The 13,164-nt window shown below is 47.7% G+C and overlaps 1 protein-coding gene across 1 annotated transcript; it reads right to left on the bottom strand.

Moving 5' to 3' along the window:
- Positions 1-1,801: 1,801 nt before the first annotated feature.
- Positions 1,802-5,063, bottom strand: LRRC30 (leucine rich repeat containing 30). Its single transcript, XM_038541794.1, has one exon. It carries the CDS (start codon positions 4,908-4,910, stop codon positions 4,005-4,007), a length of 906 nt encoding a protein of 301 aa, XP_038397722.1. The 5' UTR covers positions 4,911-5,063; the 3' UTR covers positions 1,802-4,004.
- Positions 5,064-13,164: the final 8,101 nt, after the last annotated feature.

Below are 13,164 nucleotides of genomic sequence, written 5' to 3'. Positions count from 1 at the left end.
TCTCCACAAGGTCAAGATTGTTCCCGTTATTATTTATAGTCGTTTTCATGTTCTCTGAATTTTATTTTGTTTTCTTAAAATATTTGAAGGTGCTGTATTTTGGTGTTCTTGGATGAATTATAATTACTGGGTACTGGTATTTAGTTGCACATTTCATCCAGGCTGGGTATTTTGTGTTTCTCAAGTGTATCTCACAGAGAACTGAAAAGAATTCCTTGGTGGAGTAATAGGATAGAACACATGTAGGTACTTAAATAGATATCGATGGAACAGTTGAGTAGAACTTCATGTTCACCAAGTCTAACAGGTTGAATCTCTGCCTCTTTTGGTTTCTAGATCCTTTTCTGAACTTATCTTCTATCTTTCATCATTTGTAACAACATCTCAGTGACTCTATCCAGACTCCCCTAGCTCATCTGTATTACTGAAGAGAAGCACCCCAGCCCAGCCTCATGCACCCAAGTAATCTCAGGATGCTGATACCTGCCTGTGTCTTCCAGGGACCAAGCCCATCGTCCTTTAATCTTCCTCTGTTTGTAATGCATAGCTACCAAAATGCATATTCAGTGTGTGCTTTGAGGCATATGAAATGGAATCTTAAAAAGCAATAATCCATCACCACAAGAAAGGGGCTTAGTTTAATGTGTCCCTGCAAATAATAACATCATTCCCTCTTTCCCTTTCCAGTGCCAGCATGACTTCATTGTGAGATACAGGTGCACCGCTCCGAAGTTACTCTATCTTAGGTAACTACAGAAAGCCAGTCTATTAACTAAAGCCCAAAAATGGAGCACAATTCTTCTATTAACCATTTATTAAGTCAACAAGCAGAGAAATGGCTTCATTTTTCCTTCTACTGTGCAGCAGGTTTATGCATTTAGCGGTATTATTCCTTGAACAGATGTGTCTTTTCAAAGTCATCTTACTTTCCCATGAACGCAGGATTTTTTTCTTAATTGTACGCTTGTAGTCTGCAACAGCTTCAAAAGGTGTTTCTGAACACACCACTGAGATTGCTCCTTACAGAGAGCCAAGTGACATGAAAACCACAATATCATCGGGAATGCGAGCCGCCAGCTCCCTGCATCAAGCACCCAATTAGTGCGTATTCTTTGGCTAAATACACTCCACAGCCAGTGCAGCCATCCTCAGCGCTTTGATTTCCAAAGCCTTAGAAATACCTGGGAGTTATTTGAATGTGACAGTATTAGAACTACAAAAGAGAAGCAAGAAGCATTCACAGTCAGTCAGCAAACTGCTGAATTTGACAGCAAAGACACTGAAGGTTGTGTCAAAGTCCCTCCACATTGCCATTTTTGAACAACTATGCACTTTTACTGTTTTAATTTCTCAGCACTTCCCTTTATCAATAAAAAAGGAGCATTCACAAAGAATCAATATCTAAATCATATCGGGCAACTACTATTACTCGTATGATTTCCTCAACGCTGAGCATGAGAAAGAAACCCTTGCTACTATACTTTTGGAAGGTACCAGTGCAGCTGGCAACCAAGTCGATACCATTTTTTTTTTCCTATAAGGAAGTATAATCAGCTCTTGGGTCACCTTCAAAATATGGTTCCGTGCTTTCCCTGGAGTCGAGTTACTGTGAGATCAAGTGACTGAAAAAGCAAGGAGAGAAAATAAAAGGATGGTTCAGCAGGAAAGGCGCAGTGCTGCTGTCCGGGCCTGCCTCTGCCCAGTGCAAGGTCATGGAAATTCAGTGTGAGCCCAAGTAGTTCTTCAGCAGCAGACAGCAACGGGTGTGATCCTGGCACATGCCGGTGTTTGTCTGACAGCTGCGTGCGCTCCAGCCAAAAAGCTGCAGTAAGCGATCTGCCCAGTTCTGCTCTGCGGAGGAAGGCTCGCCCTGCAAGTCCCACTGAGTCATGAGGTCAAGGAAGAATTCCACTGAAGTCTTTAAATAGCCTTGGCTCCAGCGGGCTAACGTGGGTGAGGCTACCGGAGTGTGCCTGTGTGCGCCTGGCAGGGACACACAGATCTCCATGCTGCAGGAGGGGGAGTTGAGAGGGGATTTCTTCAGCTGCCTCCCCGTGACACTGGTAAGATCTGTTTGCAGTGGTGCAACAGAAGAGCTCACGCATGAACGTGCTAATGGAACTCTGGTATCTGATGATAACAGCCAACAGCCAACAGGAACTGGCCTCCCTCTTTTGTGTATCGGAAAATTGACTTGGGAGTCTACTGGGAAAAGTGATTTTTCCATGGATAAGTTATGTGGACCCCTCTGAGCAGCTCCATGCTAAAGTTGCCTGAGCTCAGAACCTGAGAGGGGGTTCCCCACTGCATTCTTTCCCGGCGGGGTGGGGGTGGCAGATGGGGACGAAATAACTCTAGGGAACGGAGGGTGTGACTGGCTCGTGTCATGTCCTTCAGTCACCGTTCTTTGGTTACTGAGGCTTCGGGGCTCAGTCTAGTCCACACCGTCCAGTGTGTCAACCCTGCTGTAGACTTTGCTTACAATTCCCTTTAGCAGGGATCACAACCTGCCACATGTTATAGAAACCCACATGGGTCTGTCTCTTTCTCCAGACCATGAGTTCCTTGGTAGAAGCAGCAGGACATTTATTCCTCTCGAGCTTCTAGCCCAGTGTTCAGCCTAAAGAAGGTGCTAAGAAATACATGTTTAACCAAGGGTATTAAGAAATTAGACGAGTCTTGGCAACAACCCCAAATCTAAGTCTTGATATCGTTTGCTATATTCTATAGACAAATTGGCCCCCAAACCTGAGCAGTTGGCTCTCCAGTGATCTGAAGGGACTGTGCTTTCTTCACTGCCACCTTTTCATTGGAATTTCTTTACCTCTGTATAAACCGTCATGTCTTAGGGGCTCTTGGCTGCTGTGACAGCAGTTAAGATCCGATGACCCTGGTGGCAGGAATTCTGTAATTGCTCATCCTAATGTCCATGTTTAACTAACAGCTGTGTACTCTTAGAATTAAAAGCAAAACAAACTTAATAGTTTTACAGAGCCTTTTGTTCAAAGAACTTTTAAATGTCACCAAACTCATTTTTTAAATGTCCACATGCAAAAGCCAAGTGGCAAATATTACCCTCCTTTGAATGTGAAAAGGGTAATTACTTTCTGTGTGTGTTGCTTGCCTATGCCTCACCTCCTCTTTCCTGCCATTTGATAATTTTCTCCCCCAATTATTAGCTCACCCCTGAGAGGGCAAATCTAGTAAGGGAGAAGAGAAATTAGAATTGGATGATTTAACCATCATCTGGTGTCTCTAGAAAAGCAGAGGGGTATAACGGGGTGCCAGAGGATTGGGAAAGAAGGTTGAAACTGTGTTAAAATTGGTTTGTATTTATTATCCGAAAGCCATCATGCTATTCCCGTCACTCACCAGCAGACGTAAACATGAGCAGCTCGATTGTTACTTTACGGTCATTTTAGAAACACATTTCTTATGATTGTTCCCCCAGAACTCAGGGGGGAGAAAGCTCTGGTTGACCTGGTCGTTGCCAGCAGAGCAGGGCTCTAGCTTGCTCTTTGGTCCTCAGTGATGCTTGATGGAGGCTGATGCAGGAGCACGTCTCGGGGCTGCGCCCTGACTGCAGGCTGCCAATTCGAGGGTTGAAACCAGATGGTGTCAGTGTCTCATGCCACCCTTGGCCCACGGCACATACTTAGCAAAAATCTGACTTCTGAGTCCCATTGAATCAGACCTGCTGTCAACTATCCCAAGGGCTGACTCCCACTGCTCCTTGGGAGAATTGGAATGGTTTCTCTTTGGAGAAAACCAAAGACATGTTTGGGATGAGATGAACATCACACATCATGGGGCTTCTTAGACACGTACACAGGTAAAAGCAAACACCTCCGTAGAATGAGTGCTCAATACCATTCGGCAAATACGGACACAAGCGCTAACCAACATGAACAGTAAGAGCAGAAAGCTGGGGCTGGAGCGGTACCCAGCCGGCAGGTGCGACAGGTGTCCACGAGCCGGCGACCGGCTGCACCCCTGGGGTCCGGTCAGTGGTGCTTTTTGTCCTTCAGGTAACTGAAGAGCATGTCCAGCCCCCCCTCCACCAGCTCCGGCAGAGGCTTGGAAAGCGGGTTATGGGAAATGTGGAGCCCCTTGTCCATGGGGTTCCAGGCAATCCGCCCCAGTCTCCACAGCAGGTAGAGCTCGTCCGGCAGGGTCTGGATGTCGTTGTTGTTGAGGTTCAGCAGCTCCAGGCTGGTCAGCAGGCAGAGCGACCGTGGGAAGGAGTGGATGTTGTTGCTCTCGGCGATGAAGATCTGCAGGCCCGCCAGGCACTGAATGCTCTCGGCGATGTTTTCCAGGCGGTTGGAACCCACGTGCAGGAAATCCAGCTCCTTCAGCGCGAACACGCAGATGGGGATGTGAGCAAAATAGTTGTTGCTGAGGTTGAGCTTCCGCAGCCTGGAGAGGTCGGCGAGGCTGGCGGGGAGCTGGGAGAGGCAGTTGTGGGACAGGCTCAGGACCTCCAGGCTCCTGCAGGCGCTCAGCTCGGCGGGCAGCTCGGTCAGGCAGTTCATGTTCAGGAACAGGACCTTGAGGCTCTGGAGGACGCTGATTTCCCGGGGCAGGCTCCGCAGGCGGTTCCCACAGAGGTTCAGGACCACCAGCCGGCTCAGCTTGCCCACGTCGGCCGGCACGGCCCTGAGCTGGTTGTGAGACAGGTTGAGTTTCTGCACCTCGGACAAGCCCCACAGGAAGTCGGGGACGTCCGTCATTCCCTTGGTGACCAGGCTGAAGCTGACGTGGCGCATGCCCCGCTTCAGCAGGGCCCGGGGGTCCTTGCCCGGGAGCAGGCTGTCGTCCCACGGGGCGAAGGGCTGCCTCCCGCGCAGGAGCACCATCCTCCGGGGGCCCTTGTCCCTGCAGGGAGCCCTTGACTGCTTGGCCCCCATCCTCCTTCCTCTTCACCCACTGGCCTTGGGCACCCCAGGCTGGGACAGTGTCCCCCGCAAGCTGTCGCCGGCAGGGAGCTCGCGGAGGGCGCTCAGTGGGGCCTTGCAGGTGCCCGAGAGTCCCCTCCCTGCTCCGTCCCCGAGGTGGGTGTGGGTGGCTTCTCTCCCAGCAGCCCGGCTGTAATGATACACTTGTCCCTGAGACCGCGGAACTGAACCGCTCGAGTCCCTCTGAATGCCACGAGGCAGCTGTCACTGTCATTCGGCCCGAGTTTTATTGGCCTGGTGTGTGCAAAGAGGTCACAGGGAGGCTGCATCTAACTGTCGCCTCTTGGCTTGTCTTGGGTATCGGAGCCGGCAGGTGGTAAACCAGCCCACCCCCCAAAAGAAGCAAAGCCAAAAACTGGAGCAGGCCGCACGGGGCCTGCCTGGGCGCATGGGGGCGGGAAGGCCTCGGGAGCCCTGCAGCGACAGTGAGCCTCGAGAATGGAAGGATGGTCAGGTGATACCGTGCACGCCCGTTTCAAACTCTGATGAGTTGTGTAGCTGTGAGGAACTCATGGGGGGGGCCTGCAATCCTCGGGGCCAAAGGTTTCTGCAGGGTGCCTGTCACAGGTGCCGCAGTGAGGAGAGAGGGAAGGGCCCAGACCCTCCACGCTCATGTCAACCGGAGACGCTCTGCAGCCATCTCTTTCACTCTGGGCTTCTGGGTGGAGCGGGGCCCCCTTTAAATGTTTGAACAGCCACTCGAGTGGCTTATCCTAGTGAGGTTGGCCCGGGGTGCCCATGGTCCTGGAAGAACAGAGCCTCCCTGGAACATTCCAGTCAACCAATCAATCTCTCTGTCTCTCCCCCTGCCTTCCCTCTCTCCTTCCCTCCCTTCGTCTCTCCTCCCACCCTCTCTCTCTTAAATTAAAACGGTTAATTTATACCCCTAAGTATGTAGAGTTAATTATTGGCATCATGGGCTGAAAACTGCATCCCCCCGACATTTCAAATGTTCAAGTCCTCACCCCCATGTTGTGCCCAAGATCGCGAATCCGAGAAACCACCAAGGAGCCGACACCGATGCAAACACACGAGGGTTTATTTACAAGCTGGAGCTTGGGTTCAAGTGCACCCGACACAGCGGAGCAGGGAGCAGGGACTTGGACCCCGAGGTGGGTTTCAGCTTAGTTTTTTATAGAACGGTCTAGGGGACCTCCAGAAGGGGTGGAGGAATTTGTCAAGTTCTGTTTACATTCTGATAGGGGGCTTTCAAGGGCATTGAGCTCTGTTCTCATTCTAATAGGGGCTTCCTAGGACGTTAAGCTGTAAGCTGTTTTCTTCCTGTAACTGAAGTAAGGTAAAGTTCAGCTCTTATTCACAGGGGCCTGGGATGGCTGTACTTGTGCTAACGCTGAACTTAAAGTGGAATGGCCTTAATTTTCTCGGCCTCCACACCCCACTCTTCCCCCGGACCTCAGATGGGACTGTATTTGGAGACGGGGCCATGTGAGGACACAAGGAAGAGACAGCCATCTGCGAGCCAAGGACAAAGGCCTCAGAAGCCACCAATCCTGCTGACACCTTGATCTGGGACTTGTAGCCTCCAGGATGATGAGAAAATAAACTTCTGCTGTTTGAGCCACTCAGTCTGTGGTGCTTAGCTACGGCAGCCCTGGTAAACAGTGGAGGAGGCAGACACATTTGCATAGGTGAAAAATCCTAAAAATAGGTAGTGATTAAGGAGAGAAGAGGTAGCGAGGGTGAGGACCCAGGCTGAGAGAAAGGGCTTGCGGTCTGGAACAAAGGCTGGCTTGAGCCGGAAGTGTGTGGCTTTTGCTGGCAGCCCTCGGCGCAGCACTTGTATATCCTGGAGAGCAATGCTGGTCCTATGACCGTGCTCTCAGAGCTGTGACCACCACGCCAGGAGCTGGAGCTGAGCCCCTGCTGGGTGCCGCCTGCGGAATCTGCAGGTCTGTCCACACAGGGGCCAACCTCCGGGCAGGAGGAGCAGCAGGAGGTTGTAAAACAACGCAAGGCCATTTCTCCTTCCACCTGGTATTGACCCAACAAGCCCCTGGGATTCTTGAATAAAGGGGAATATCTGGGGCTTTTTTTTTTTTAACAGAGTACTTGAGTGTTCTAGCTATTAAGTGGGGTGGCGTGGCGTGGGTGGCGTGGGTGGGGGAGGTAATGTGGCTAAATTTGCACCCTAAGTTTTGGAAGCATACTATGCCTTATATATGTAAATTTTATCTGACAACAAGGTTCTGGTGTTAAAAAAATAGGTATGCATCCTCTTTCCCTCTTTCCTTCTGGGAGCATGAGAAATTATGTTAGTTCCTAAAATATAGGAGCTGAAAAGGTCTAAGCAAGAATCTACAGGTTGCTTCTTTGTGGTAATTACCCTCCTTCCCCTTAATATGTTCTTTCTAACTAAATACTTTTTAAGCATTTATCAGTAGCCAACATTTGTCAAATGTTTACTGTGTGAAAAGCATCCAGGGGTGGCTCAGTCGGTTGAGCATCTGCCTTCTGCTCAGGTCATGATCCCAGGGCCCTGGGATGGAGCCCTTCATCGGGCTACCTGCTCAGTGGGGAGTCTGCTTCTCCTTCTGCTTCCTCCCCTGGCTTGAACTCTCTCAATCCCTCTCTCTCTCTCTCTCTCTCTCTCTCTCTGTCAAATAAATAAAATATTTTTTTAAAGGAACAACACTAGGCACTGTACAAGCAAGATGGGAGGATGGGTACTGAAACCATCGTAATTTTATAGGTGAGGAAGCGATGATAGAAAGAGGTTACTTAGGCACTATCAAGTCAGTTGCCCAAATTCAGGGATCTGGTCCATGGCAGAACCAGAATTCAAATCCAGTTATTCTGACTCCATAGCTCAGACTGGAACCATCAGAAGACTCTCAGCTTACTCCTGTAGAAAGATGGAATGAATATGGCCAGGATATGGATTTTTGTTTGCAAGTTGCTAGGAAGTAGGACTGGAGGAAATAAAGGTAAAGGAAGTACTACATAATTACATGCATAGAAATAGCTATACAAATTGGCATTAACCCTTCTCAGTCTACCTGCAGCACAAGTAGGAAAAGCAAAGTTAAAACGCCATTCCAGATAACTCTAGCATAAGGGACTTCATCCTTTCCAAAACTAATTTGGTTCTTCTAGCAAAGTTGTTATTTATCAAATGAATGAGCTATGTGAATAACAGACTGTTTCTTCTAAGTTTTTGAAATGTAGATCCTGCCATCTTAGTTAGCCATGTTTACCCAGTCTGAGAATAGTTCACCTCAAGGATGGTCATTGTGTCTGGGTAGTGTCCTCATCTGTGAAATGGGCCACTTGGGGGTAGAGATTTCCCAGAGCTCTTTCCTACTGTATCAGTGGGATTCTCACTACAAAACAGACCTGCCTAGGGAAGTGAAAGAGATTTAACCCCTTTTCTGGTGAAAGCATGCAAAATCCAAGGCAGTTTTTTTTTTTAATTTAAAAAAAATTTTTTTGCTCGCATTAATATTGGTCCCTGGAGAATAAACACTAAGGGACTAATGGGGAATGCTGTTGGCTCTAGGATTCGCTATGCAGCACTTGGGCCAAAAGAGATTTCCCAAGGCTCTCTGAATGAAATTCAGTTTGGAATAAGTCTCAGAATGAAGCTTTGTTGAACAGACTTGAAACTCCAAGTCATGGTAAGTCGTGTGGTTGTCTTTAACACCTAAGGAAGTTAGGAAATAATTGAAATGTATTTAGTATGCTCAATGTGTTTACTACATTTTTGTATATTCTAATTGATGCCTCTTCCAATATATGAAATTCAACATTTAATTATTTCTTTAATTTCATTAAAATGATGATAGTATAAAATAGTAGATGATGAAGGTGCCTATAGCTCCCCCTGAATTCATGCTAATGGAATATCTATTTTCTTTATTCTTTTTATTCTCACTGTGGTTTTTCAGCTTATGTCTACACATCATATCTGTTGATTTGGGAAGAAACTAATGCATATGTTTAAATAGTATAATAAAACAATCATTTAGCTAATTGAAAATTTTAGAAATAGAAACTGTATAAAAGTATAGACAATTGGGTTATCCTCTTGTGTATGGAAATGGGGTTCTTTCTCCCACGCATATCTACCTCAATGTATTTTCTTTGACCAAAAAAAAGAAAAAAGGTCTGTGTTTGTTCTGGCTTCCTCAGAAGCAGTGCTTGAGGCCAAAGCCATGGGCTGATACTGCTTTATTGAGGAGTATAACCCAGGCAAGCAGACATGAGTGGGATCCTGAGAAGTAGGACAGGGAGTGAGAGCAAAGTCAAGCCGTGCGTTCTGAGCTGGACACACTCTGTGTCAAGTGCAGCCTGTTCTTCAGTTCAGCAGACATTTGAGGAGAGGCTGTGTCCCAGAGCAGCCTGTGGTTAAGCATCTGTAAAATGCATGTAATGGGGAAACCCTACATACATAGCACAGTTCCCTAATTCATGGTTATTAATGGTCTATGACTCACAGGACTGTGACAGCACATGGTACGATCTCAGTATAAGTGGCCCTAACATACACATGCCTCTGGATCCATTTCCTGAACACTCTCCATGGGTTTGATTTTTATTATACTCTTGTTAATGAACTTGACACTTTTTTCAAGGCCAATCAAACCTGTATCCATGAAGCACCCCTCATTCATCTTTCACTCGGCTTGTATCTACAGAGTATTTACTTAGTGTCAGGAGCTGTTTTGGACACTATTTTTTTTTTTAAGATTTAATTTATTTATTCATGAAAGACACACAGAGGCAGAGACACAGGCAGAGGAAGAAGCAGGATCTTTATGGGGAGCCTGATGTGGAACTTGATCTTGGGACTCCGGGATCACGGCCTGAGCCACAGGCAGACACTCAACCACTGAGCCACCCAGGCGTCCCTGTTTTAGACACTCTTATAGAGTCTATCTGATATTTAAACTACCTGAGAGGTCAATATTGCTAACCTCAAGTTCAATATGAGACAGCTGAGCTTTGGTGGGGTTAGCTGACACTCCAGGTTACAAAACTAGTTAGTATCAGTTACCAACACCACCTGGGTTGTCTGATGTAAATTCTGTTCTCTTGGGCACCTGGATGGCTCAGTGGTTGAGTGTCTGCCTTTGGCTCAGGTTGTGATCCTGGTCTGGGACTGAGTCCTTCATCGAGCTCCCTGCAGGGAGCCTGCTTCTCCCTCTGCCTGTGTCCTTGCCTCTTTCTCTGTGTCTCTCATGAATAAATAAATAAAATCTTTAAAAAAATAAAATAAATTCTATTCTCTTTCTACCATGTGCCTACCCTGCTTGACTCTGCACATTTCTTGATAAAGTGACCTGTTACTCTTCTGATTAGAATGTGCCCCTTCCCTCTAGCCCTTAGCCAGCTCAGCAGAAGGCAGCACTGTATGGCAGCCAATGTCATAGGCCCTGGTAGTTGTGGCTGATGGCCTTGGGTTATAATCCTGAGTTTATTCCAGAAAGGCTGTGTGACCCTGGGCAAACTACTTAGCTTGTCTGTATTTTCATGTCTTCATATGTGAAGAGGAGAGAGTCATAGTACCTATAGATTGCTATGGGAATTAAATGCCGTACATAATAGAACAGGGCTCCGCACGTAGCCTGTGAATGGAAGCCCAACAGAGCATGGGGAAGATGGCCAATTCCACTGCCTCTTCCAGGGGTTCCATTGCGAGGAAATTCACCAGGATAAGGCCAGCCTGGTCCATTTCCTCTCCTGGAAACTTCCCTTAGCCAAACTTTTCAGCAATCAATTCTTCCCATAGGAAAACGGGCTTTCCGGGGATCCCTGGGTGGCTCAACAGTTTAATGCCTGCCTTCAGCCCAGGGCATGATCCTGGAGTCCCAGAATCGAGTCCCATATCGGGTTCCCTGCATGGAGCCTGCTTCTCCCTCTGCCTGTGTATTTGCCTCTCTCTCTCTCTCTGTCTCTCGTGAATAAATAAATAAAATCTTAAAAAAAAAAATGGAAAACGGGCTTTCCTAGAGAGGGAGAGGTGAGGGGCAGGTCCTCAGGCACATCCAAAATGAGCTGCTTTTCTTTCGAGGTCAAGCTCCTCTTGCAAAAGTGAGGATCACAGGTTTCAAGTTCCTCATCTCCCCCAGAGCCCTATGAGGACGTAAGAGGTGCCCAGTAAATGCTTGCTGAAGTAAACAAACATCTGGGGCCTGATGAAAGTGTGATGTGAGAAAAGAACAACACAGGAGGCACATGGCTGTCCTGCTTCTTAACGACTGCATATTGACCTATGTCTGCCTAACGAGTCCCTGGGAGGATCCCCCCACCTCCTATGTGCGTGGGCTCATGGCAGAAGCCCTGACATCACCTCCTTCACAGCAGATGCCAAACAAAACTGTCAGATAAGCCAGGCCCAGTTCATCTTGCAGAAGAGGCCTCTGTACCATCTCACGGAAGGTCCTGGTCCTGCTCTCCTGCAAGATGCGCAGCAGTGAGTGGGGAGTGGGGAGGCCTGGCTCTTTTAAATCCCTGTCTATATAAATGGGCTTCCTTCTCCCAAGCCTGTTGTGAGGACCGAGTGGAAAGAGTGAAGTGAGTAGCACAGCACCCCGTGCATTCGAGAGCCCACTGTAACCTATCTTTGACACCGTGGCCAGAACGATCAGAAGTCTGATCCTCCCAACCCACTGCTTGCAGGTCCGGCAATGACACACCTGTGCCCACAGATACTCCTCGCAGCCTATGGTGACACACTTGCCCTTTCACAGTCTCATGTCCTACCGTCCACTACCCCAACACACACACCCTTGACTTCCCCGCAATACTGAGGTAGAGACTGACTGTCCTGCATACCCTCTGCATGTTCAGGATGCGGGTGGTCCTTTGTTATGCTGGTCTTACTCCACATGTTAGCGCCCCTCGTGCTTCGCACCAGACACAGGGTCACCACCTCAAGGGAACTTTCATGACCACCTCACTTTACTCCAAGGCTACCTGGGCATCCTTCCTCCCTTCCTAGAGCATTCTGGACTTTCCCTTGACACAAACAGTGCTCACCGCCTCCCTACACCAGCGGTTTTTAACGAGGGCAATTTTGCCCCTCAGGGGACACTTGGCAATGTCTGGGGATAGGTCTGCTTGTCAACCGTGGGGTTGGTGGGGGTGCTGCTGGTATCTTGTGGGTAGAGGCCAGGGATGCTGCTAACATCCTACAATGTAGAGAACAGCCCTGCAGTGAAGAGTTATCTGGTCCCGAATCTCAACAGTGCTAAGGCTGAGGAAACGGCCCATATGGGGATCATCAACTTCTGTGCCAGTCTCCTCTCCTGGACTATAAATATATTTGCTAGGGCTGGAGCTAAATCTTACTCCTTATTGTTCGCTACCCTTGAGCACAGGAGATTGGCCAATAGAGGCTACCAGTTCACGGGATCGTGGCTCCTCCCCTGCTAAGTCTTCCTATTCATGAATTGAGCCCACTGTATTCTGAGAGGGTTACTGCCCCTCTACTATGTGACCCACGTGACCAGAAATGTAAATAAACCCTGCCTCGTTTATCAACTGGTACCCAACTTCTATCTCTACAAAATTACCCTGTTAACATTAACCATTCAGGAACAGAAAGCCCGCAGCAAGGCCACTTCACTCTAGAATCTGAACATCAAGAGCTCCAGCTGGTCCCAGAAATCAAGCACTGTGCAATTCTCAGAAAACATTGAGTCTACTCTTGCTGGCCAGCTGCACTTTATTAAATCATCCCCACAAATTAAAACTGAGTTTTTAAAAAGGTTGCTTGCAGAGAGAGATCTATTTTGTTATTGCACACTTTTTCCTTTCAGGAAATCCCTCTACAAGGCTACCCTCAGTGCTCTCCCAGCTTGGTCTGCCCAGCGTCTTCCTGTCTGTCCTCATGGAGCTAAGTGACAGTGAAGGCTTTTATGATCCTACTCCTTTGGGCCCGATCAGCAAAGCACACTTCATGCTTAAACGGCATGGAAGCAAAGAGGAAATAAAAAGATGTTTTGATTAAAAGTCGAGGGAGTAATCAAACACCAAATCAGCATTCTGCACGTTAAATTTTATCAGAAAGCAAGGTCATGAATTTGAGAGCAATGAGATTCTATATAATATCCTCAGACCAGAGTAGCAAAGCTCATTAAAGATCAAGTCTCCTTTTAAGAAGTTTCAAATTATTGGAGGTATTTTGGGATAATAAATTTTAAAATTGCAAAAAAACAAAACAAAACAAAACAAACAAAAAAAA

This window comes from Canis lupus, chromosome 7 (assembly GCF_011100685.1).
Source record: "Canis lupus familiaris isolate Mischka breed German Shepherd chromosome 7, alternate assembly UU_Cfam_GSD_1.0, whole genome shotgun sequence".
NCBI classification, from domain to species: Eukaryota; Metazoa; Chordata; class Mammalia; order Carnivora; family Canidae; genus Canis; species Canis lupus.
This window is presented reverse-complemented; position numbering and strand designations above follow the sequence as displayed.